This window comes from Galleria mellonella, unplaced genomic scaffold (genome assembly GCF_026898425.1).
Source record: "Galleria mellonella isolate WM207_F2 unplaced genomic scaffold, CSIRO_AGI_GalMel_v1 utg34, whole genome shotgun sequence".
Classification (NCBI taxonomy): Eukaryota; Metazoa; Arthropoda; class Insecta; order Lepidoptera; family Pyralidae; genus Galleria; species Galleria mellonella.
In genome coordinates, this window is record NW_026442081.1 from 1,123,659 (window position 1) to 1,146,849 (window position 23,191).

The window sequence follows — 23,191 nt, forward strand, 5'->3', positions numbered from 1 at the left end:
AGATAAATCTAGTTGCGTGAAATATGTGGAACCAGAAAGTGAATCAAGTATATTTGTTATATTTGGTAGCGGAAATTTATCGTCCAATACACATTTATTTAATTTTCTAAAATCAATTACTAGTCGCCATTTCTTATTATTATCATCAGATTTTTTAGGAACCAATAAAACTGCTCTGGACTAATTACTCTTAGCCGATTCTATGATATCATCAGATAACATTTTTTGGACTTGTTTTTCCATCTCATTCCGCTGAGAAAACGTTAGTCTGTACTGTTTTGTTTTGTTTAACTGTATATTTTGTTCATAAATATTACAAGTTCCTAATTGGTCATCCGACAAAAAATATACGTTAGAAAATTTTGCACATAAGAAATATAATTAAAAGTAGGAGATAAAAAAAGAACAATAAAGTTAATATTGGAAAAAAGAGTGTTTGTGTATGTGCGCGCGCGTGTGTGCGTGTGCATGCCTTTTTACCCCTTTTTGAAGAACCCCATGTTGTAGTCTCTTGGGAAAACCTCGGCAGGAAGCTCATTCCATAATTTGAGTGTTCGTTTAACTGCATAAAAATTTGGTAGATGAAATTAAATTTCCCATATTTTACCACTATTAGGTACATATTTATATAGAAAGCAATTATATTAATATCCACAAATAAACACGGTTACCATCTAACGCACCTCTTATAATAGATATTTTGTAATACCTTTAACAGCTTTTCCAAACTAAATTACTCATTTTTATTGCCGTCCTAATGAGTTCCTGATAACATTGAATACGTGCAAATTTGCACGAAATTATCCAATGGTACATAATACGTCACACAATTGAGGCGCTTAATGACTGGCGGTTTAAGACATACCTGAATGCTTATTTTATGCATTGTAAAATTTCTGGTAAAATTTTAAGAATGCATTTATTAAAATTTGCATTGTTCCTTGATTGTTTCTCTGTCTACGGAATGTTAGGGATAATACTGTTAGGAAAAAACAATATGTAGGTGCAAGTTTCCTTCACTGTTTTTTAATGAAGAATATAAAAATATGTATTTGTTTACGTTGCCTTTATATTTTGCCCTCGACTCTGTCTGCATGACCAGGGTCATGTTAACTGATCACAATGAAAAGTAACCCATGTTCTTCTCTATTCGAAATATGACGTGTATGTGGTATTTTTTTCTGAATTTCTAACTTATACATATTCAATCAATACCAAAAAGGAAGGCATTTATTTGGATAGTATTCGCCTCTATTTTTTTTTTGTGTTTGTTACCTCAGAATTTCGTTATTAAGAGGGTCGCTGTTTCCCATCATCCCATTGATCATTAAATTTTACCACCAACCACGGGAATGGAAGCAATGGCCAATTCCATGCCGGGACCACACGTCAATATAATATTACATTTAAATCAAATTCGTTAGGATTTTGCTGAACTAGGTGACAAAAGGTGCGTAAGTTTTCCAATCACTATGAGCGGTTAAACTATTAATGCGATAGATGGTTATTTATGTATTATTATTATTATTTATTCATTAGTACATATATGTGTACATGGCGGACTTAATACTAAAAACATTCTCTCCCAGTCAACCTTAGGGAAATGTCAGAATACTCGAATGCGGTATTAGTTATTATTGATAAACATACATACTAAAATTACATATATCAACGAATAAATATTCATAAATAACAAATATAAGATATACACGTATATAAAATATACTATACTATGCACGAAAGTGAGAAAAATAACATATAGTACTTACAGTTCAATAAAGTATAAAAATGAGAATGAACGTTTTTAATAAAGACGGTTTATGTATATATTTTTATAAGTAAATTTTAAATCATCACCATCCACTGCTGTACATAGGTCTCCCCCTTGGGGGTTTTATTGATTTATTTTTATTTATATTTTATTGTATCCAAAAATTACATTATTATTAGATAGATAGATAGATTTATTTGCCAGAACATTGTTTTTACAGATATTGATTTAGTGTGAAGTACAAATGTTCGCCTTATAGTCTAAAGCATGCAACATCATTATTGGCTATGTACAAGTTACATTACAACTAATACATACATATAAGTTACTTTACATCCATTATTTATTCGATTAATAATAATAAAATTATAATAGTATGTTAAAAAATCAATCATTAACAAAATATTAGATTCAGTTCAATGTCAGTGCCAATTAATATTAAAGTACAAATTATGTCATTCTGTAAATAATTATTATATTATTTATATATCAAATAAAGATATACAGCAAATGAGCTTAACTGCGTAAGAGTTCCCATTCAGCAAACCTATTAAATTAATTATAATTATATTAGGAATATTAAGTTGTGGCCATTACTGTAGTATCATGCTCGAAGACACCATAATATTGTTTGTTATCAATTACTATGGAGGGGTAGTCCTGTGGACTGTTGTAGTCGAAACACTTGACATTGAACGAAGGGCTGTGTTAGTGCGCGTACGCCTTTTGAGCTAGTTGTGTTAAACTGTTTTACGTGAAATTGTGAATTCAATATTTCGACATGAGTGACTATTACCGATACCGAACCAGATACAGTGTAAGTACCTTATTAATATTATTATAATATTTTTTTAATATTATAAAGAGGAAAGATTTGTATTGTATGTAAATTTTTTCAAAACTGTCTCAATTTATGTAGATTACTTTTTGAATTGTTCAAATCGGTTATTTCATATTACGAATTTAATAAGTCATAGAAGTAGAAATAATAACGCTGTCGCGTTGTACATGTTATTCATACCTATTTATTAATCCTTATCCAAATAAATTATTTTGTAAACTATTTTGATCTAGAGGACATACATTTTTTTTTTCACAAATTCAAAAGCTTATTAAAATTTTGTATTCTGTATCAATTTTATGATTTAAACAATAATTTGAAAAAAGTTTTGTACAAATTTGGATTTTGAGACATTTTTTACATTATGAAATGCAAAGAGCTGTAGGGATGTTGACTTTTTTGATGTGTGTTTACCATATATATATATAAAATTTGAAATAAATATATAAAATGAAATTTGGAATAATTTTATATATTGCAGGTCGGCACATATTTCAATAGGAATAATTGAAAAATATTTATATTTCTTACACTGGGGCCCCAAAAGTAAGGGGCGTAAGGCAAATTTTAAAATTTACCTACTTGCCAATGGAGTATCGTATGAAACAGTTACATTTATATGTTTTAAAACTGATTTTTATCTATTTTGATGTTATATATATATTTTTTTTTACTTACAATTGAAAATATGTCGAAACATATAAAAAAAACGCCGAATGAAATTGCTAATTGCAGTATCGAGACATGCGAACATTGTTTACGGTTTACTAATTGTGCCAAAGAAAAAACAGATTATATCCACTTATTTATTTATGTTGGTATTGTTTTAATCCTAAAAATAATCCACTCGAGACTCGCGTGAAGTTTTTTCCAACTACTAGACAAGCGTGAGCTTAGGAAATGAAATCTGGGTTCACCACTATGAACCTGAGTCGAAGATAGAGTCGATGCAGTGGCATAAAAAAGGCACAACTCCTCCGAAGAAGTTGAAAGTGTCAGAATCGGCCGAAAAGATCATGGCGACTATCTTTTGGGATACAGAAGGTATTTTGCTGATCGATTATAAAGACCGTGGTGTGACTGGACAGATTGAAAGAAGCTATCAAGGAAAAAAGAAGAGGAAAGCTGTCAAAAGGTGTGCTCCTTTTGCACGACAATGCTCCCGTCCACACGTGCCATCTTGCGACGGCTGCCATTCACCTATAAGGGTTTGAAAAATTAGACCACCTACCTTACACTCCAGATTTGGCCCCCAGCGACTATTATTTATTCCCAAAAACGAAAAAGGAGCTGTATGGAAAAAAATTTGGCGACGATGAAGAAGTCAAGTCTGCAATTTCGACCTACTCGTATTTTAACAGCGAAGATAAACCTTTTTTTTTTCGATTGTATAAACAAATTATTTAAGAGATTCGAAAAATGTACTCGTATTAAGGTTAATTGGAGAATATATTAAAAAGGAAAAATAGTTTAATGTTTAATTTCAACCCTTTTCCGCAAACTCTTTGACCTCCCCTCGTAACATCAGATGCTGCATTATAAACTATTTATAACATAAATTAATTTCATGTTTCATTAAATAATTATTGATTTAATGATAATAATTATAATTATTATCATTAAATTGTTAATTGATGATGAAATGAAGTAGGCCGTTGTGATGCTATTTTAGTATAGAGTTAAATATTGAGTTTCAATTATTTCATGACATATTTTGTTCTCTGTATAATCTCTGTTTTCCAATAAATAAAATCAAAATCAGAGAAAATATTTATAAAGCTAAGTGGATCACCAAAGGAATAAAACGCAACGCACATGAAAGAAAACTTAGATATAATGCATATAAACAAAATGCAAGTAAAACTAAATCAACTTATCTTAAATATACAAAAATTCTAAATAAATGCATCACTTGCTTAAAAAGAAGGCATAATAGTAATAGTATTGTCAATAAGACAAGAAATAAGTGCAAGGCCACTTGAGATGTTATAAATAAAAAAGGAGAAATATAAGTGAACAAGAAATTAAATGTATTAAGGTTAAGAATAAAAAAATAAATGATCCTCAAAATATTGCAAATGCTTATTTTATGTCTTATACAAAAAAATCATGTAAAAGCTAATTGCCAGCATAAAAATATTCAAAACTTGAATTCATCAATATTTATAATACCTTGTACTTTTATTGGAGTCATTAAAATTATAAAATCTTTGAAAAATACTAGGTCTGTGGGTTTTGATGATATCTCAACTCACATATTAAAAAGAGTTTGCAAACGAGATTGCCACAGTGTTAACGTATATTGTGAACTTGTCTTTCACGCTAGCTATATTTCCAAATCGATTGAAACATTCAATAGTAATCCCACTACATAAAAAAGATGACAAAACCAAATTAAACGTTAAACATTACATAAAACTCAATATTGTCAAAGGTATTTGAAACATTGATGCTTATTAGACTGAATAATTTTATTAATAAATTTAATATAATTAGAAATGAACAATTTGGATTCCAAAAAAAAAAAAAAAAAAAAATTGACAAAATTAGCTGTATTTTCTGTTATTCGTAAATTGACACATTATATAGACAATAAAAAGAGAGTAACAGAAATATTTTTATATAATATATATTTTTAGATAATTTAAATCATACAATATGATTAAATAAGTGCGAACGATACGGGATTAGAGGTCCTACTCTGAAATGGATATCAAGCTTCATCTCAAACAGTACTAATAAATAAATTTGACGATACAAACATAAACAAGAATTTTAAATCTAAATATCATTGTAGTCTATCGGGAGTACCACGAGGAAGTATATTGGGACCTCTGCTATTCCTTCTATATATTATATAAATGACTTGCCAGACATAACTAAACATCAATGTGTTTTATTTGCTGATGATTTATCAGTTATAATTTTTAAAAATGAAAGAATAAAATCTGATTATCAAAATAACTATAAATAACAGAATAAGAATGAATGAATGAGTATACTTTATTTGCATTATGCAATATAGGAAATAAGCAAGACAATTTATAAACACAACAATACAATAAAATACATATTTTATTTTTATTTGACGTTTCTATCATTTTTATTTATTTTATAATAGCTTTATTGATATAATGCATGACCCAAAGTGTGTTTAATAAATTGTAAGAGAACTTACTGAATTTACTGGGTACAGAGGAATAACACCTGAGTCCTCAGGAATGGCAACGCATGGGGGGTATCATGGGAAAAACAGTATACTCTGTTATGTCCATGGTACTGCTCATGTCTATAGGCGACGGTTACCACTTTCCATCAGGTGGGCCGTCAGCTTGTTTGCCATTCTAAGTTGTATAAAAAAAAAAACTATGCCATTCTATTTAATTATAAAGACGTATGATATTATTTCATAAAAATTAGGTCTCTTAAATTTCCAGATACTTTTAGGTGGCGGTGTAACAATAATTAATTTGCGGTTACTATGAAAATATTTAGATTTTTTAAGACACTCGGAATTGCAAACAAATTGACGGTCCACTTGATGGTAATTTGTAAACCTTGTCCATGACCAGCCCTATGTACATCATATAACGCTCTGAATGTCATAGTTTTTTTTTTTTTTTTATTGTTCGCAGATTACAAGTGTGATAAAACCGCCCACTGTGCCGTCGACGATGCCGGTTAGGCAACGCCTCGGGCCGGTAAGTATCTGATGCTTAAATATCTGATACTAAATATTGAAATCAATTACTTGCTACGGTAATTAGTGAACTATATTTTTAATTTTCTGCGATTAGACTCTGAATTTGTATTTGAACGTAGGTATAATACATATATTTTTCAGCTATTTTATGTTAACAGACTCGTCGCTATATGCAGTGGACGAATGTTTCAATATGATCTTTGTTTCAGCCTGTGAATAAGCTTAGACGCATAGCGCCAGTGAGTGGTGCACTAGCGGCCGCCCGCAGGGACCCGCGACTGGCGCGACTGCGAACCGCCGCGGCGTCCGCGCCAACCGGGCCCGCCGCGGCGCCCGTGGTGGCTCCTGTGATGCCGCTCATACCTGTAGTGCCTCAAGTGCCGATCGCGCCCAACGTATTCGACATTAAATCTCTCGAACATGTTGCTAAACGCAAAAATGGGATCACGATAGACGTTCGGCCCGACGAGGCGCCGCAGCGCCCGCGCGACCCGCGCCGTCGCGACCCGCGCCGCCGCGACCCGCGCCTCGAGAACCGCGACGACCACCCGCGGAAAGACAAAGCGCGGCCCCGCGATGATCCCCGCCCCAAGAAGGCGGACGACGCCAGCGAGCGGAAATGCGACGTGCGCCGGAACGACGTCCACAAGAAACCCCAGGAGAAGACTGATGCTACCGAGAACACGATCAGTGACTACATCGAGAAGTGCCCGATCCCAAAAAGATCAACAACCTCCCGCCCATACCCAAAATAAATAGGGGCGAGGAGGCAGACAGGGACTCGCCGGTTCCGAATAAGAAACGGAAAGGGTTGTGCGCAGAGAGGAAACAGAAGCGGGAGGAAGCCGACGGCAAGAGCGGCTCGAGCGAGTCCTCGCCGGAGAAGAAGTCGCGGAGCAAGGAGCTCAAAAATTACCACAGGGAACGGCACATGAGAACGAACAACACCGAGACCGAGCAGGATAAGACAGACACTGAAAATGATTCATCAAGTAAGATATCATTCAATATTAACAAAATGCGAGGTTAGGGCCGATAGAAAATACAAAGTTAGTCTTTGGTATTTTCTATGATCTGTGATATTAAATTATAACAGAGAGCCGGAAGTATTGAGGTTGCACTTGTGTGAAAATAAAATATTTTACAACTCTTGGAGTACTCATATTAATTTGTTTTACGTCGCATATATTATATAACCCTTTATTGCTAAGTTCCGCAAATTACAAAAAGTAGATAAGTTATTTTATAGGTTATAGTTAACTTAAGTATCTTGGCACGGTCACAGAGTTTGTCTAATTTGCAGTCTTATGTTAATTACAGTACTACTCTATAAGCACTTTTCCTTTGCACGGTATATTACTGAAGGGCTTCTTTAATTTATATATGCTATATTATATGCCCAGGGTAGTGTACTTTTCTCTCTCTTCTCTGTGTCTCTTCCCTATCGTAATATCCGTAAATGACCGCCAAATCCATGATTATTTCTAGTATCAATTTTGTTATACAGTTGGGGGAATAGTTTGATGATTAATTTTATTATGATTTTTCCTAATCGATTCTTGTCTTGGAAATTGGAAACTGATTATATGAGTAGTATATATGATATTATATATTTCATATTTTGGATAAAAAGGATTTACAATCTTTTTTTAAACATAACTGTTAATTGTTATACAATTATAGGACACTATGGCTTTATAAATTGGGAGGGTAATTTTTGTGAAAATTAATTTATTTGGGGATAAAGAAAACTTGTTTAGGAACGTAGTATTTTGTACATCTTGGAAGCAGTTCTTAATGTAACGCTCCAACTGGGGAATACTATTTACTATATAAAATGCTCATTTAGTATCCAAAAATCTACATGACATGTTATAGGTAGGAAAAGTGCTTACTGTTAAAAACATTGTCAACACACATAAACTTGATAATTTTTATTACCACCTTAATTTCCATTCCACTGTATGTTACGAAGCTTTTCCTGTTTGAGTTTAGAAGTTATTAAGTATTCATGTGGTAAGAATATAGTATTCGACTTGTATCAATGACGGCTAGACGAATACCGTATTTGAAGATTTTTTAAAAACCATTCTTCGTCAAATTGTGATATCTTACGTTAATTATGTAGTATATTATTTTATCTAGGATATTATTTCAAAAACTATCGAATACTGTATGGTGACAATGAATGTCTTATTAATAAGTATAACTTACTTCAGTGATTTACATTATTAATTTAATTTTTACATCGTCTGTTTTTGTATTTCTCCTTCATATTTTGCCAAAGTATGATCTTGAGCCTCTTGCATCATTCATGTGACATATTTGAAGTCATCAAACCCCTTGATGGCGCTGTATTGTAAGGGGGTGTGACTGTAACCTGGGGTTTTTTTTATTTTTCATAATTAGACTGAATATGAAACGGTTGTATTTGATTTGTTGATTTCCTTGTCAGTGCAAATATATGCATATTTTTATTATTAATTTAACTACACAAATGTTTTTTCCTTTTTTACATTTGTATATACTATTCGTAGATACTAATGATCTGTTTTTCTTTATTTGTCATAATTAAGAAATAACTTGGCATATTTTTTTATGAAAACAGTAAAGTCGATTCTAAAGTGTCATTTCTCTAAATTTAAATTATTTTAATAGATTTAGTCAAAAAATTGTTATATAAATTTAGTTTGTGATAGTTCATAAAATAGTATATGTTTATAGTTTAACTGTCCACTGCGGGTAGTTGACACGCTTGGCAGGCGTCAAATCCTATGCAGGTCTAATGTAGCTGTTAAAGAACAGTTTTTGTCAATCATAACAAATTGATTATAAAACGATTTTCTTTTTATTGTATTAATATTTATCATTTTAACATCAGGTGTTGGAAAGAAGAGACGTCGTACTCTCAGTTCCGAAGATATAGATTTGAGAACCGATAACACAGATGACTCCGACACAGAGGACCATAAAAAAACAATATCCGGTAATAACATGCGCCAAGCTAAAGAACAGTCAAGTAATGGCCAATTGGACAAAAGTCCGTATAATGCTTTAATGCGCCAATTACTGCAGCTGAACGAGAAACTCGAATTAAAAGAAGCAAAACAGCCGGAGTCATTAGAAGTGTCCGAAAGGAAACTCAAGTCGCATACGATTGATGAGAATACTAAAGTTGCTAGTCCCAAGTCATCGCCGACTGATCGAAATAAATTTGAAGATATTGATGAGAGTATTACCCCTGTCTTCATAGATACCCCATCAGATAGTTCAAATTCGGAGAATGATAAAGAATATAATATAATTATGAGAACGAATACAAACTCCATGGATGGATGCGATGGTCCCCCGCCTACTGATGTACAGCCAATGCCTCCGGCGATGCCGATGTTCCCACCATTCACGCCCATGTGGAGAGGGCAGCCCAGACCGAGAGTCAAAGTGTACGGACCGCGAAGATTCCGTGATCCAGCACAACAGTTCTTTAGAGGAAAATTCGACAAGAGAGCGATGAGACCACCGTTCGACCCGCGGCTACCGTTGCCCTTACCGACGCCTACACCTGGCATGTGCCAGGGAGAGAGCCCTCTCCAGCCGTACGAAAGGACCGTGTCCCCACCTCCTCTCGGCGCGCCAGGAATTGCCATCCCACCTACAGATTTTAGAATTTTAGAGTACATAGATCGAGATCCTGTTAAAACGATCCAAATCGATGGAGTGCCGAAGGAGATTAGATTTTACGGAGAAACAGCTGTCATCATGATGGACTGGGATGATCCAAGAGAGATCAAATTCTTGCCCGGCTGCAGAAGAGTTAGATTCGATAATAAAGATTCCGTAGTATTATCTTTCAATGAAGGCTACAAACAAGTGGAGATCGACGGTCAAGTGTTTAACATTCGGTTTGGGGCGCCGACGAGGGAGCTTTATATAAATGGCAGATGGTACGAATGCATTTTTGGTGGTCAGCCTATCGGCACGATCATCGATGGGAGACCTAGATTAGTGCAATTAGAAGGGCCGCCTCCCCAAGTTGATATCGGAAAGACTAAACGCACAGATCTAGTTGCTGGCAAAATCAATGTCATCGTGAACGCCACACAGAGGTGTCCCGTCTACCTCGATGCTAAAGTACAAAAGTTCTTCATCAATAGACACGTGCTCACGATACGCTTCGTGGATTCGTTGAGAACTGTTCTAATAAACGAGCAACCGTTTAAACTGGAGTTTGACGGTTTACCTAAACCGATATCGATAGGCAATGAAAAGTTTTTCATTAGATTTTCGGCACTCCCTAGTCACATAAAGGCTGGTCACATAGAAATAGCAAATATGGAAGGCACGAGAATGGAACCGGTCATGCAGCCGACACTCGGCTTTAACAGTGACAGTAATACACAAGGTAGGTTTTTTTTTTAATTATTTTAGAATTGTCATTACTGTAGATTGCTTTTTGAAATGATGTGTATTCAACATGGATGATGAATCATTGAAATGATGATGAAATGCATTGTTTATTAATTTAATAAAAGTAAGTACATTTTCAGGTGTAGCCATGTTAGCGAGTGCCACGCCTTCAACAATGGCACCCGCGTCTGCTTCAGAGTACAGTTCAGCTGAGCCGATGTTCCCAATCCTGGCCAACATAAATGTGAATGATTTGTTTGCTAAACTGGTTGCCAGTGGCATAGTGCAGGTCAACAACGAATTAAAAACTGAACCCAAGGAAGAGGTGAAAGAAGAGGCCAAACCGAAGGCAAAAGAGGATAAGAATGTCATCCATAAAGTTGATTTGCTGAGAAGTGAAACTTTGAAAGTGTAAGTAACATTTTATATAATCAACTTTCTCGTTTTCCATAATGTAAAGTATCCTAGATTTAGGGCCTGGCAATTGGTGTTATCAGTTAATTTAAAAATTTTCGCGTTGTTTACATATATTTTAAATATGCAATCGGGATTTAACGCGATAAAAAACCTTTGCAGGTAAATAGTACATCTGCTTTTTTATTACAGATATTGTATTACGTGTATTGCACCACGACTGCTTTAAGTCCCGATTATGTATTTAAAATTGGTGTGTTTATATAGCATTTAATATTAGTTTGTACTTTATATCTCTATCTTACTGTCGTTAATAATCGTTAGCTGAATTAAAATCAGAAAATTTTACAAATTTTCTATAAAATATTAAACCCATTAGTTCTTTTGTCCGTAAATAGGGAAAGTAGATAAAATTTTGAAAAATCTTTTCAGGGTACAATAATATAATAGGGTAATAGGACTTATAAAACTGTTCTTTTGCAGTTTTGCCGGCGTATATTAAATTTTAAAATATAAAATTTTATTTAACTATATACAGTGAACTCTCTATATTAGCGACTCATTTGAACTACTTTCAATAAAAAAATCTTATTGAGAAAATTTGCTTATAGGGGAAAAAAGAGTATAAAAAATACTTACCGTCTGGAAAATATTTTTCCTTACTTATTTTACTAACTAAGCTGAGTAGAATAAATAAAATTTAAAGAAATTGCTTATTGAGAGGTTGCTTATACCATATAGAGCGTTCACTGCACTAAATTTGAATGAAATCCATCGAGTCATTTAAGTGTGATCGCACGCATCTACGGTTAGCGTGGTCGCAATCTGTTGTGTTCATAATATGATGAGGTTAATGTGTTAATGTGCGTGGGCACGTGCAGGAAGCAGGAGGCGCTGGTGGCACGGCTGTACGGCGGCATGCAGTGCTCGGGCTGCGACGTGCGCTTCCCGCCCGAGCACACGGTGCGCTACTCGCAGCACCTCGACTGGCACTTCCGCCAGAACCGCCGCGACCGCGACTCGGTCCGCCGCGCGCATTCGCGCCCCTGGTACTACGACCACTCCGACTGGCTGCACTATGAGGAGATCGAGGACCTCGAGAACAGAGGTGAGAGGACGCCTCCGGTCTCTCTTCACGCATGGCTTTACTCTTCGTCTTCCACGCTACTGTACCCTTTGCTACTTGTTTACACTTTATACAAGTTTGTTGGCAAATGTCATGCAACCAATTTTTAGACTATTACTTATAATATGCTCATAGTCTATTACTTACTTGATTTTTTTTATATCACCGAGGTGGTAAACGAGCACTTTCCAGTTCGATCTGGAGCAATTACTATGGATGCTTGGTAACAGCAGGGATAGCAAACGCTTTGTCCGTCCTGAATTAAGCCTGTCTTTATGGAAAATATTTGCAGGGATTTTGTACCACAGAATATATTAGTACATCTCAGAATATACTGACGTTCATGGTACTACATATGCATTGCCACATCTATAGTAATATTGTTTTATAATTTAGAAAAAAACTGGTTCGAGACTGTTGGGGCGGCGGGCAAGGGTGTGGCGGAGGCGGCGGCCGAGGCGCCCAGCGTGGCGGCCGGCGCGCTGATTAACCAGCACTGCGCCGTCTGCGGCGACCGCTTCCAGCAGTTCTACAACGAGGACAAGGAGGAATGGCATCTGAGGAACTCGCTGCGCCACGACGACGACTTTTACCACCCGCAGTGCTTCGACGACTACAAGGTTGGCCTCTCAAACCAATACCTGATCTGATCATGTCTAATAGTACCTAATATAAATAAAAAATCAATTAAATAATATTTTTTATGTCGAATGTTTCTATTATTTGCGATTTTAAAATAGCATAACTATGAGTTTATTTAAATTGGGATAACAATTCAATTCAATTCAATTCAATTTATTCGCTACAATACTACATTTTATTGAATATTTTTTATAAGTAACAAGAAGGTATCATAAAATATAACAAAACAAAAAAAAAATATAAAGCAACAAAATAACCAATAATAATTGTAAAATATAACATTACAATTAATTTGCAAATATCATTAATAACGCATAAATTATTAAAAGAGTATTTTAAAATTCATCAATTGAGTAGATGCATCTTTCCAACAAAAGAGTATAAAGTTTCATTTTCAAAATTCTCCAATCTTCAAAAGTTTTTAATGCATTGGATAATTTATTATGCAATTTAACCGCTTGAAATTTTGCGCCATGTTTTACGCCATGTACTGGATATCATATGCAACATCTTTTCGTCTAGAAATCATGCGTATATTTCTCTCTTCTCTAGTTTCTTTTGGCAGACGATAGACATCAATCAGGATACTTAAAAAGTATTTATCTACTAAACAATCATACGCATACTTGTTATTTGTCATTATCTTTGGCCATTATTAATGAGGATGTCTTTACATATATATGATTTTGTGTACAGGCATCGTTAACCAAAGAGAAGCCACTCCGAGAGTCGTCCATCGAGATCGAGGACGTGGACGACGTAATGTCGCAGTCGGACAACGAGTCTGTTGTGGAGGTCGTTAAAACTGACGACAGGAACACTCAACCCGTAGAGGTGAGTTTATAATTAACATAAATATGATTCCATAGATACAACAGAGTAGGTGAAAGTGGTTACCCTTCGTACACATTTTAGATTTTATTATTTTACTTTATGATTAATTGTCAAATTGATCTAGTTTATGTACCTAAGTGTAACAAATATATTGCAGATTGTTATAAAAAAGTTACCATAACATAACAATTATCTTTGGTTTTCCCTGGTGTCTCATCACTTTCTATTTTCTTCGCTTTCTTTTTCTTTTGTTTTAAATTAATTTCCTTCAAACTACGTTTTACTACTTTGGCTCTGGTTTTCCTTTCCGGTTCTATTTTTTTTTTTCAATTCTTTCTATGTCTCTCTTGCAGTTCAGTTTTTTCAGGTGTATCTGTATACATACGAGATTACTCTTCTTCCAAGGAGAAGAATATAATAAGACTCGTAAATTTTGAATGAAAAGTTCGTGAGGGTTCATAGGCGTTAGAGTCTCTTGATTTTATTTTCTTGACTCTGCTTTTCAACATCAGCAACGATCTAACGCCTGAAAAAAAGGGGTATGTCTCCATACCCTGTAACTTTAGCAAGGGTAGATCCCTAATATTGCGTACGGCAAAAAAATTCACCTTGTACATTTATTGTGTTCAGATCGTGGAGGATAATGATGAGACGGTGGCTATGCCCCAGCCGATGGAGGACGACGGCGACGAGGACGACGTAGTGTTCGAGGCCCAGTCGGTGGAGCAAGTGGACGTGGAGGACGACGCCGACACCGACGACGAGACGGTCGAGCAGCGCCGTCAGCGGGACGTACTCGCCGCCATCGACATGGCCAACGTACGCGTCAAGATTGAACCTATCGACCCTGGTCAGTTGCTATTGCTTTACTATACAGCTCTCACACTTATTGTAACGTAGCTACGTCACCTTGCTATTGTTGCGGTTTCGATTCGCGTGCAATACAAACACTTATTCTGAATTGATGTTGAATCATGAAAAGAAAGAAAACTATTGGTCATAATAAATGAACTAAAACATACTTCAGTCCATGTAGCATACTACATATGATGTTATTTAAACTAAATAGCTAATGTGACAAGAAGTTAATTTTTACACACGCAAACCTGTCTTGTTTCATCCAGTTTCATAAATTATCATTGCAAGAGATTTCCATCAACATTACCCAAGTGATGATATATAGTCCTCTAATTTTAAACCTCTTCCACAGACGATGAGCCAATAATAACAGCAGAGGAGACCATCCCCACCGCAGTCGATACCACACACGTAACAGTGCTGTCCTCTATCGACGGGAACGTGCAACTCGAGGCGATTCCCGCGCCAGTCACCTCGCGCAGCATACGTATAAATATATCTAAGTCGATACCCTCTTTTGTGAGTAATGTACAGGAAAATAAAATGCTCGAAGAGATAAACATGGATGATGAGCCTCTGCCTCCTGGCGAAGAACCACAGTTGTCGTACAAGCTGAAACCGACGCTGGAAGATGTACAATTCAGTAGGCAACCACCCGCGAATAAAGGCAATGAACTGTCCGGACTCTGTTCTATTATGTGAATATGTTGTGATAAACAAGTTTTATTAGCAGTGTGAAATGAACGATTCCCTGGTTATGAAGTGTTCGTGAAACTTTTTCGTTCGTGATTTTGATAATTCTTCTGCATTTGAATAGAGTTCACTCCTGTGTTGGTCCTATATAATTATTAGTGATTTGCTCAACGACTAAAGTAGCCATGTTTCAGAATAAAATGAAAGTTGTAAAATTAAAAACATCAATTTGTTTATAAAAAATCTCCATTGGCGTTATTTTTAATAGAAAAATTATACTCGTATTGAAACGGTCAATTGTGTAAGCAGCTCTATAGATGAGGTGTGATGGTCTTTAGGCAAGTTATTGACTAAATTGCATAATAAATATATAGGATATACTAAGATTCAATCGTTTGCATCGCATGGTCGTCTCACATATAAATATATAGGTGATTAGATGAAAGGTTTCAACATTTAACAAGTTGCTAACTATAACATAACTTTGCACAATGATTTCGAAAATATATATATAATTAGTAACAGTCATACTACTTGAACTGGATCTTATAGAGCACAAGTCTTGCAAATAAAAATTTTACAAAAATGTACTTATCATCCTCTGAATTTAACTTACTATTCAATTATTACTTGCTTTCCTTTAGAGGTTCCTTCTATTTCTTTGTACTTCACATCACCTTGTTTAGTTTAAGAATAAGTATCTCAAATTTGTGTTTAGTTCTATGTTGTGTAAATAAATGTTTATATTGTAAAATGAATTTTTTTTTCATTCAAAACTACTAAAATCCTACATAAAAATCCCCCTATTCGTTCAGGAGTATAGTTCGTATAACGCGCTTGTATGATCTCATATAATGCGTTTATAGTATATCCCTCCATATAACGCGTTATGTACAAATGACGTTTCTTTTTCTTTAAAAGAGATTAAAATTGAATATTAATAAAAATAAACTATTATTAACGAAATATTTATTTATTTATTCATTAGTACAAATATGTGTACATGGCGGACTTAATGCTAAAAGCATCCTCTCCCAGTCAACCATAGGGATGTGTCAGAATACTCGAATGCGGTACTACTAATTATTGATATACATACATACTAAAATTACATATATAAACGAATAAATATATATGAATATCAAATATACTATACACATATATGATATATACTATATTATACACGAATTTGGGAATAATATAAAGCACTTACTGCTCGGTATATATAAATAATGTTTAATTAAAATCAAACTAAGAACATTTTAAATAAAAAAGTTTTGCATATGTAACTAAAAACGGTTAATTTGAAATAAATTTATTTATTTATTTTTATTTATTGATTCTTTATTACACAATAAAACTTTTTACAAGTGGCGAACTTAATGTCATATGGTATTCTTAAAAACAGAAAGCGTATAAAGGGCAGATGTGGTGAAAAATATGTGACACAATTATAGCAGCATACTGAAATAATTATACATAATAATACATAAGAAATACACATATAACACATAAATACTACTTATATGATTATATATTGATTGATATGTTGAAAGCCGATAAATATTTTTTCGAATTTAAACAATTATTACAAGGATTTAACTTAAAGTTAGCAAAAACGATCCAACGCGTCTATGTAACATGTAATGATAATTTTGAACATAATATTAAAGATTGTAAAACTCGAATACTTGTGTGCTCTCTTTAATTAAAATCATACTGGTATATAAGAACGTGATTTTAAATAGAAAAAAAATTATGCATCTATTTGTATATAATACCGCCTTTTGTACTAAACGTATTGAAAATTGTTCAAATAAATTTACAGTTTTATTACATATTTATTCGATGTCGGAACTATCTACCAGAGGGGAGACTGGTACAGAAAAGTTCCTCTCAATAAAAAGTGCTTTGAAATTAACAAAAAAAGCACAAAACAATTACTTTATTAATGTGTTAAAAACAAAACAAAGGCCATGGACAATAATTAATGAATTTAAAAATAAAACTAAAAATTATTACCGTGATCCTAATAGAATAGCTGAATTATTTAATAATTTTTTTAGTAGTTGTGTTATTGTGACTGTTTCGGTTTGAAGGGCGAGATATGGCAGTGAATTTACAGCACCAATTTTGGTACAGAAAAGGAATGACATCTGAGCCCTCATCGTATGGCAATACATATTTTCTAAAGTAATTGAAAAGGTAATTTATAAAGATCTTTATAATTTTCTTGGGGGATCATGGACGAAAAAAGTATAAACTATATTATGTCCATGGTACTGCTCGTCTGTCTATAGGCGATGTAGATCATGCGACCTTAATTTACACACAACATTAACTTTCCATCAAGGCCGTCAGTTCGTTATATATTCTAATTTGCATAAAAAAAATTAAAATAACGTTCCATCTTTTAATATTGATTTTAATGGAAAAAAAAGTGAAAATTACAAGGTTCCTTCTGTTTTTCGGATTGATATGGAAACATCATATAGAAAATTAAGGCAATGTTCAATCGTCGCGTTATATGGGGGAATATCCGTATTATACGAGGGATTGAAATCGCGTAATATGAAAACGTGCTATAAGAGTATCGTGTTATAGGGAAGATTACTGTAATTATAGTTTAATATTATGGAAAATGAAAGAAAGACTTATTTTCAAGAATTTATTAATAAATAATTTTAACTTAATCTAAGTTTGATTACAAATAATTTTCTATATAAGCAATTCACTGTAAAAAAATAATTTTTGGTCTGTAACTTATATTGTACCATATATATAAGTAAATTTAATTACTAAATGTTATCTAGTATTTATTTTTAAATGCAAAAAAAGATTTTGTATTCCTCTTTCATGGCTCAGTGATAGGCATTATATTATATGGTGACAGCTTACATTAATTTGTACAAGTTCCTGGGTTCAATTTGGTAGAGTCAATTAAATATTTTTTAATTGATCTGGTTTTCTAATAACTATTCTAAATGGACTATTTGAGATATTTTAAGACAATTTGTAACAATTGATGTTTTCACAATACAATGCACATATCTACATCCATCCATTTGACGGATGATGTTTGAATTAGAATAAAATATTTAATTTATACAACAGTATTTATACATTGATAAATTATCACATGCGATATTCATAGAATATCAGCAATATTAAAATCTACATTTTGTTTATAAAGAAAACAGGGTTTCCTTATTATTTACACAGAGTACTACATACTACAATTATGGGGCCATCTTGGAAAAGGTAGTAATAAATAATAATAATAAATAAATTTATTTCTTTATACAAAGGTAGTTAGTTACATTACAGGGTTTGGTATCTCCTTGGTAGTGTATCTTTAATGTTAGTGATACCACACATAGTCTCTAATAGCCTCTCCAAACCAAGTCCTTAACCACCAGTGGGGATGTTACCAAACTTCCTAAGCTCTAAATACCAATTTAGTTTGTCTGATGGTAGTTTTGATTTCAATCTGTCATAATCATCCTCTCTGAGACTGCCTCCAACTATTTCGCCTGTTATTGGTGCGAGTAAATATAATCGACCTGGAAAAATAATTTTATTGTAGAAATGAACATGATAAAGAGTAAGTCATAGAATACATTACAGCTCTATCGTTGCATTTTATTCAGGCAGTCGAAAAAAGAAAGAATAGAGTAATCAGGCATTTTTCTTGGGCTATAGAAGGGATAAATAAAGAGATAGTTACATCATCATCACACTACATTTTTACCTTGGTATTATCATTCTGGCATTCCTTCATATAAAAACTTTTAAGATCTTTAGACCATCTTACAATAAAAACAGGTGCACCATTGCAGTAGTATATGAGCGCCAATTCTTGTTCTTTATTTATTCCATTTTCTGTATTTTTTCTTTAAAATATCCTTTTTTTTTCTTTAAAATATCTTGAGCTTCATCATATGTGAGAGTGGCAAACTTTTTTTACAACCATGCTGGTGGTTTACTGTTCTCCTTATCAATCAGAGATAAATCAACTTCATTTGTATGTCTCGTTTCAATGAAGATATACTTTAATAATTCTTCTATGTGATTTTGTAATTGCTGTAAGCTGTAACAAAAAGCCAACTCAGCTTCTAGCATGTAAAACTCTGATAAATGTAGTCTCGATCTTGCATTCTCAGCTCTGAATGTGGGTCCTAGAGTGTAAACATTGCCCATTCCCCTACAGATAGCTTCTAAATGCAACTGTCCAGATACTGTCAAATATGTTTTTGAGCCAAAATATACTGCGAATGATGAATATCCGTTGTGTCGCTTTGTGAAAGAAATTTCTTTAAATTATATATTATATTTGAACTGTGCGGTACCAGAGAGAGACTTTGTACAAAAGTCGGTTGCTTGGGTACCTCTATCCAATTTGTGTTTCAACCGTAAAGCAGTTGTGTTTGCATGACTGTGTTTCGGTTTCACGAGTGGGATATGGCGTGAATTTACAGGGTACAGAGGAATAACACCTGAGTCCTCAGGAATGGCAATGCATGGGGGGTATCACAGGCGAAACAGTATGTGTGTGTACTGTTATGTCCATGGTACTGCTCATGTCTATAGGCGACGGTTACCACTTTCCATCAGGTGAGCCGTCAGATTGTTTGCCATTCTAAGTCGTATAAAAAAAAGCTTTTATTTTAACAACCCCAATCTGTATTTATAATATTAAATAACACACAATATTAAATAAAAAAAAAATAAAGTTTCACTGTTTCTGCCTACCTTAATGGGAGACATGCGTGACAGATATGTATGTATGTATGTATGTTAAATAAAAACATTTATGATGCTATACCAATTTTGTAACTGAAATTCGATTTTGTGCAATAATATTAAAAAAAAAATATCTTATTTTATATAAGAAATCCTTATGCAATGTTTCATATATTGTATCTGTAACAAATAAATTTATGGATTTATTGATAGCAGTTTTTGTTATAATAGTTACTTCTAGTAATTTCTTCCATTAACTTTAATGGGCCATTGTTCAATAAGGTTTTGTTAAACATTTTTAATTATTTAAAGGCACTTGGCAATTGACTATAATATTATTAAAATATGAAAATAATGTAAATATCTTTTATATTATGATTAGAAAATGGCAAACCAAGGTCCACAAGGTGAAGATACAGGCCCACCGAAGGGCATCCCTGCATTGAAGGCACATGTAGCAGCCAACAAGGTGGATGTGGTGCTACATACTACTACTATAGTTACTATATTTAATAATGTTTATTATAGTTTTTATGTATGTGTGTATTCATATATATAAATATAACTATTTATTATTAATATAATAAATTAAATTTTTTTCAAATTCAAATCATTTATTGCACTAATATGGGTACATATATTAGATGAAAATAATAATTACATGTCCATTTAAAGTAATAATAACTTATAACAATAAAAACAATATCATGAAGCATATGAATAATATATATGCATATTTGCATACACACACGTAATAAAAGGGGTTGGGATCTCAGCTTTCTTTTTTCCAAAGGTTTTTGGGACGGGTTGTCTGAGAAAACCGGCAAATTAGCCGAGAATGAAGTAAATAATAATAAAATGTTAAAAATGTCCATAAAAATAATTAAATTGTATGTCTAATATTTATCAATGTAATAGTCATGCAACGTATAGTAACATTTGGCTGTCAAACATTCTTTTGCTTCTTTCTTAAATACATTTAAACTGTCTATTTCCTTAAATGCTTTCGGGAATTTATTATATATTTTAGAGACCATACCGAAAAAACTTTTATCAAATAATGCTGTGACGTGAGGCTGAATGCGAATTTTATCGGTATTACGGGATATTACGGTCGAATTGCCCCAAAATATGACACCATACTTTAGTAAGAATTCAACATAATTCGTCTGATTAACAATCTTAGACAACATGCGTAATGCGTATGAAAATTGGTTTATTTTGCTATTAATATTTTCTATATGATGTTTCCATATCAGATTATTATCAATCGTTAATCCCAAAAATTTCGTAATTTTCACTTTATTTATTTTTTTTCCATTAAAATCAATATTAAAAGATGTCAAATTATTTTGTCGATTACTAAAATTCATAAAATGTGTTTTATCTAAGTTTATCCTTAAATTATTTTCCTTTAGCCGGTCTTTTAATATTTTTATTGTATTGTTAATATTTATTTCAAGTTCATTCGATTTGTCATCACTACATATTACGGTACTATCATCTGCAAATAATATCATAGGGTTAGTAGTTATATTTGGGATATCATTTATATATATCTGAAACAATAATGGACCCAAAATACTCCCTTGCGGTACGCCATATTTTACTTCTTTGAAGTCTGATATAAAATTGATTTCAACTTTTGATTTTGGACATATTCTGTCGATTTGCGTTGCTTGCGTTCTACCACTTAGGTATGACTTAATGAAATCTAATGAAATCCCTCTGATACCATATGTGTGTAATTTCTCAATTAAGGTCGCATGATCTACATGGTCAAATGCTTTTGAGAGGTCCATATATGAAGCACAGACGGGTTTCCTATTATCAACGTGGTTCTATAATTTTTTTCAAACATTTATATATAGCCAAATTTATATTTTTATTCTTTCTAAATCCAGTTTGTTCCTCTACCAATAAATTATATTTTTCAAGAAAATTATAAAGATCTTTATAAATTACCTTTTCAATTACTTTAGAAAATATAGGTATAAGTGCTACTGGCCTATACGATGACATACATTTGCGATCTGCTTTTTTATATAGAGGTTTTATAATACTTATTTTTAATTTATCGGGAAAAGTTCCATTTTCAATACATAGGTTTATAATATAGCTCAAAATTGGTGCTATCTGAGTAGCTACTTCTTTTACAATTTTTGTTGAAATATCATCGTAACCAGTGCTATTAGTGTCTTTTAAAGATCTTATTATTGTCAAAATTTCATCTGGATTTGTAGGTCTTATGAATAAGGAACTTACATTATTCGATGTCATATTTCTTGCTTTGAAATTATTATGCGATTTAACTTGCTCAATAAAAAAATTATTAAATAATTCAGCTATTCTATTAGGATCGGTTATTTTTTGTGATCGTTGTTAATTTGTGTTATATAATTCTTAGTTTTATTTTTAAATTCATTAATTATTGTCCAGGTGGTCTTTGTTTTGTTTTTAGATGTCTTAATAAAGTAATTGTTTTGTGCTTTTTTTGTTAATTTCATTATATTTTTTAGTTTAATTGAATATGTTTTGAAGCACTTTTTATTGAGAGGATTTGGATCTTTTCTGTATTTCCAAAGCAGTTTTCTTTTCTATCTAGAGCATTTTATAATACCTCTGGTAATCCATTTAGGTCGTTGATAAGAACGCATTCTGATTCTCATCAATGGGAAACACATGTCATAAAATAACTTATTCATCAAAAAAACTATTAAATGCAGTATTTGGATTGTTAGTATTATTTATTATTTTATTTTTATTTATTTAACACTTTATTGCACCAACATAATAGGATTTGTTGAACAATTTTCAATACGTATAATGTAGTACAAAAGGCGGTATTATATACGTCCTTGAAATAGATGGCCATTAGACAGTGCTTAAATTTTTCTATATTTTCTTTACTATAATCACGCTTCATTATATACCAGTATGGGTTACCAAACTTCTCTGAGACCGGACACATCAATAATTGCGCTGTGTGGTCTGAGAGAGCCAATTCAAGTATTCGAGTTTTACAATCTTTAATATTATGTTCAAAATTATCATTACATGTACCACTACATAGACGCGTTGGATCGTTGATTGCTAACTTTAAGTTAAATCCTTGTAATAATTGTTTAAATTCGAAAAAATATTTATCGGCTTTCAACA

At 32.9% G+C, this 23,191-nt stretch overlaps 1 protein-coding gene and 1 pseudogene across 1 annotated transcript; one reads left to right on the top strand and one right to left on the bottom strand.

The window, feature by feature from the left end:
- Positions 1–3,559: 3,559 nt before the first annotated feature.
- Positions 3,560–15,673, top strand: LOC128201095 (uncharacterized). Its single transcript, XM_052896789.1, has 11 exons — positions 3,560–3,820; positions 6,248–6,313; positions 6,525–7,021; positions 7,075–7,307; positions 9,197–10,726; positions 10,848–11,133; positions 12,018–12,244; positions 12,659–12,882; positions 13,601–13,738; positions 14,390–14,588; positions 14,949–15,673. Exons 1-11 carry the CDS (start codon positions 3,560–3,562, stop codon positions 15,296–15,298), a joined length of 4,011 nt encoding a protein of 1,336 aa, XP_052752749.1. The 3' UTR covers positions 15,299–15,673.
- Positions 15,674–18,064: 2,391 nt separating this feature from the next.
- Positions 18,065–23,003, bottom strand: LOC128201096 (probable asparagine--tRNA ligase, mitochondrial; annotated as a pseudogene).
- Positions 23,004–23,191: the final 188 nt, after the last annotated feature.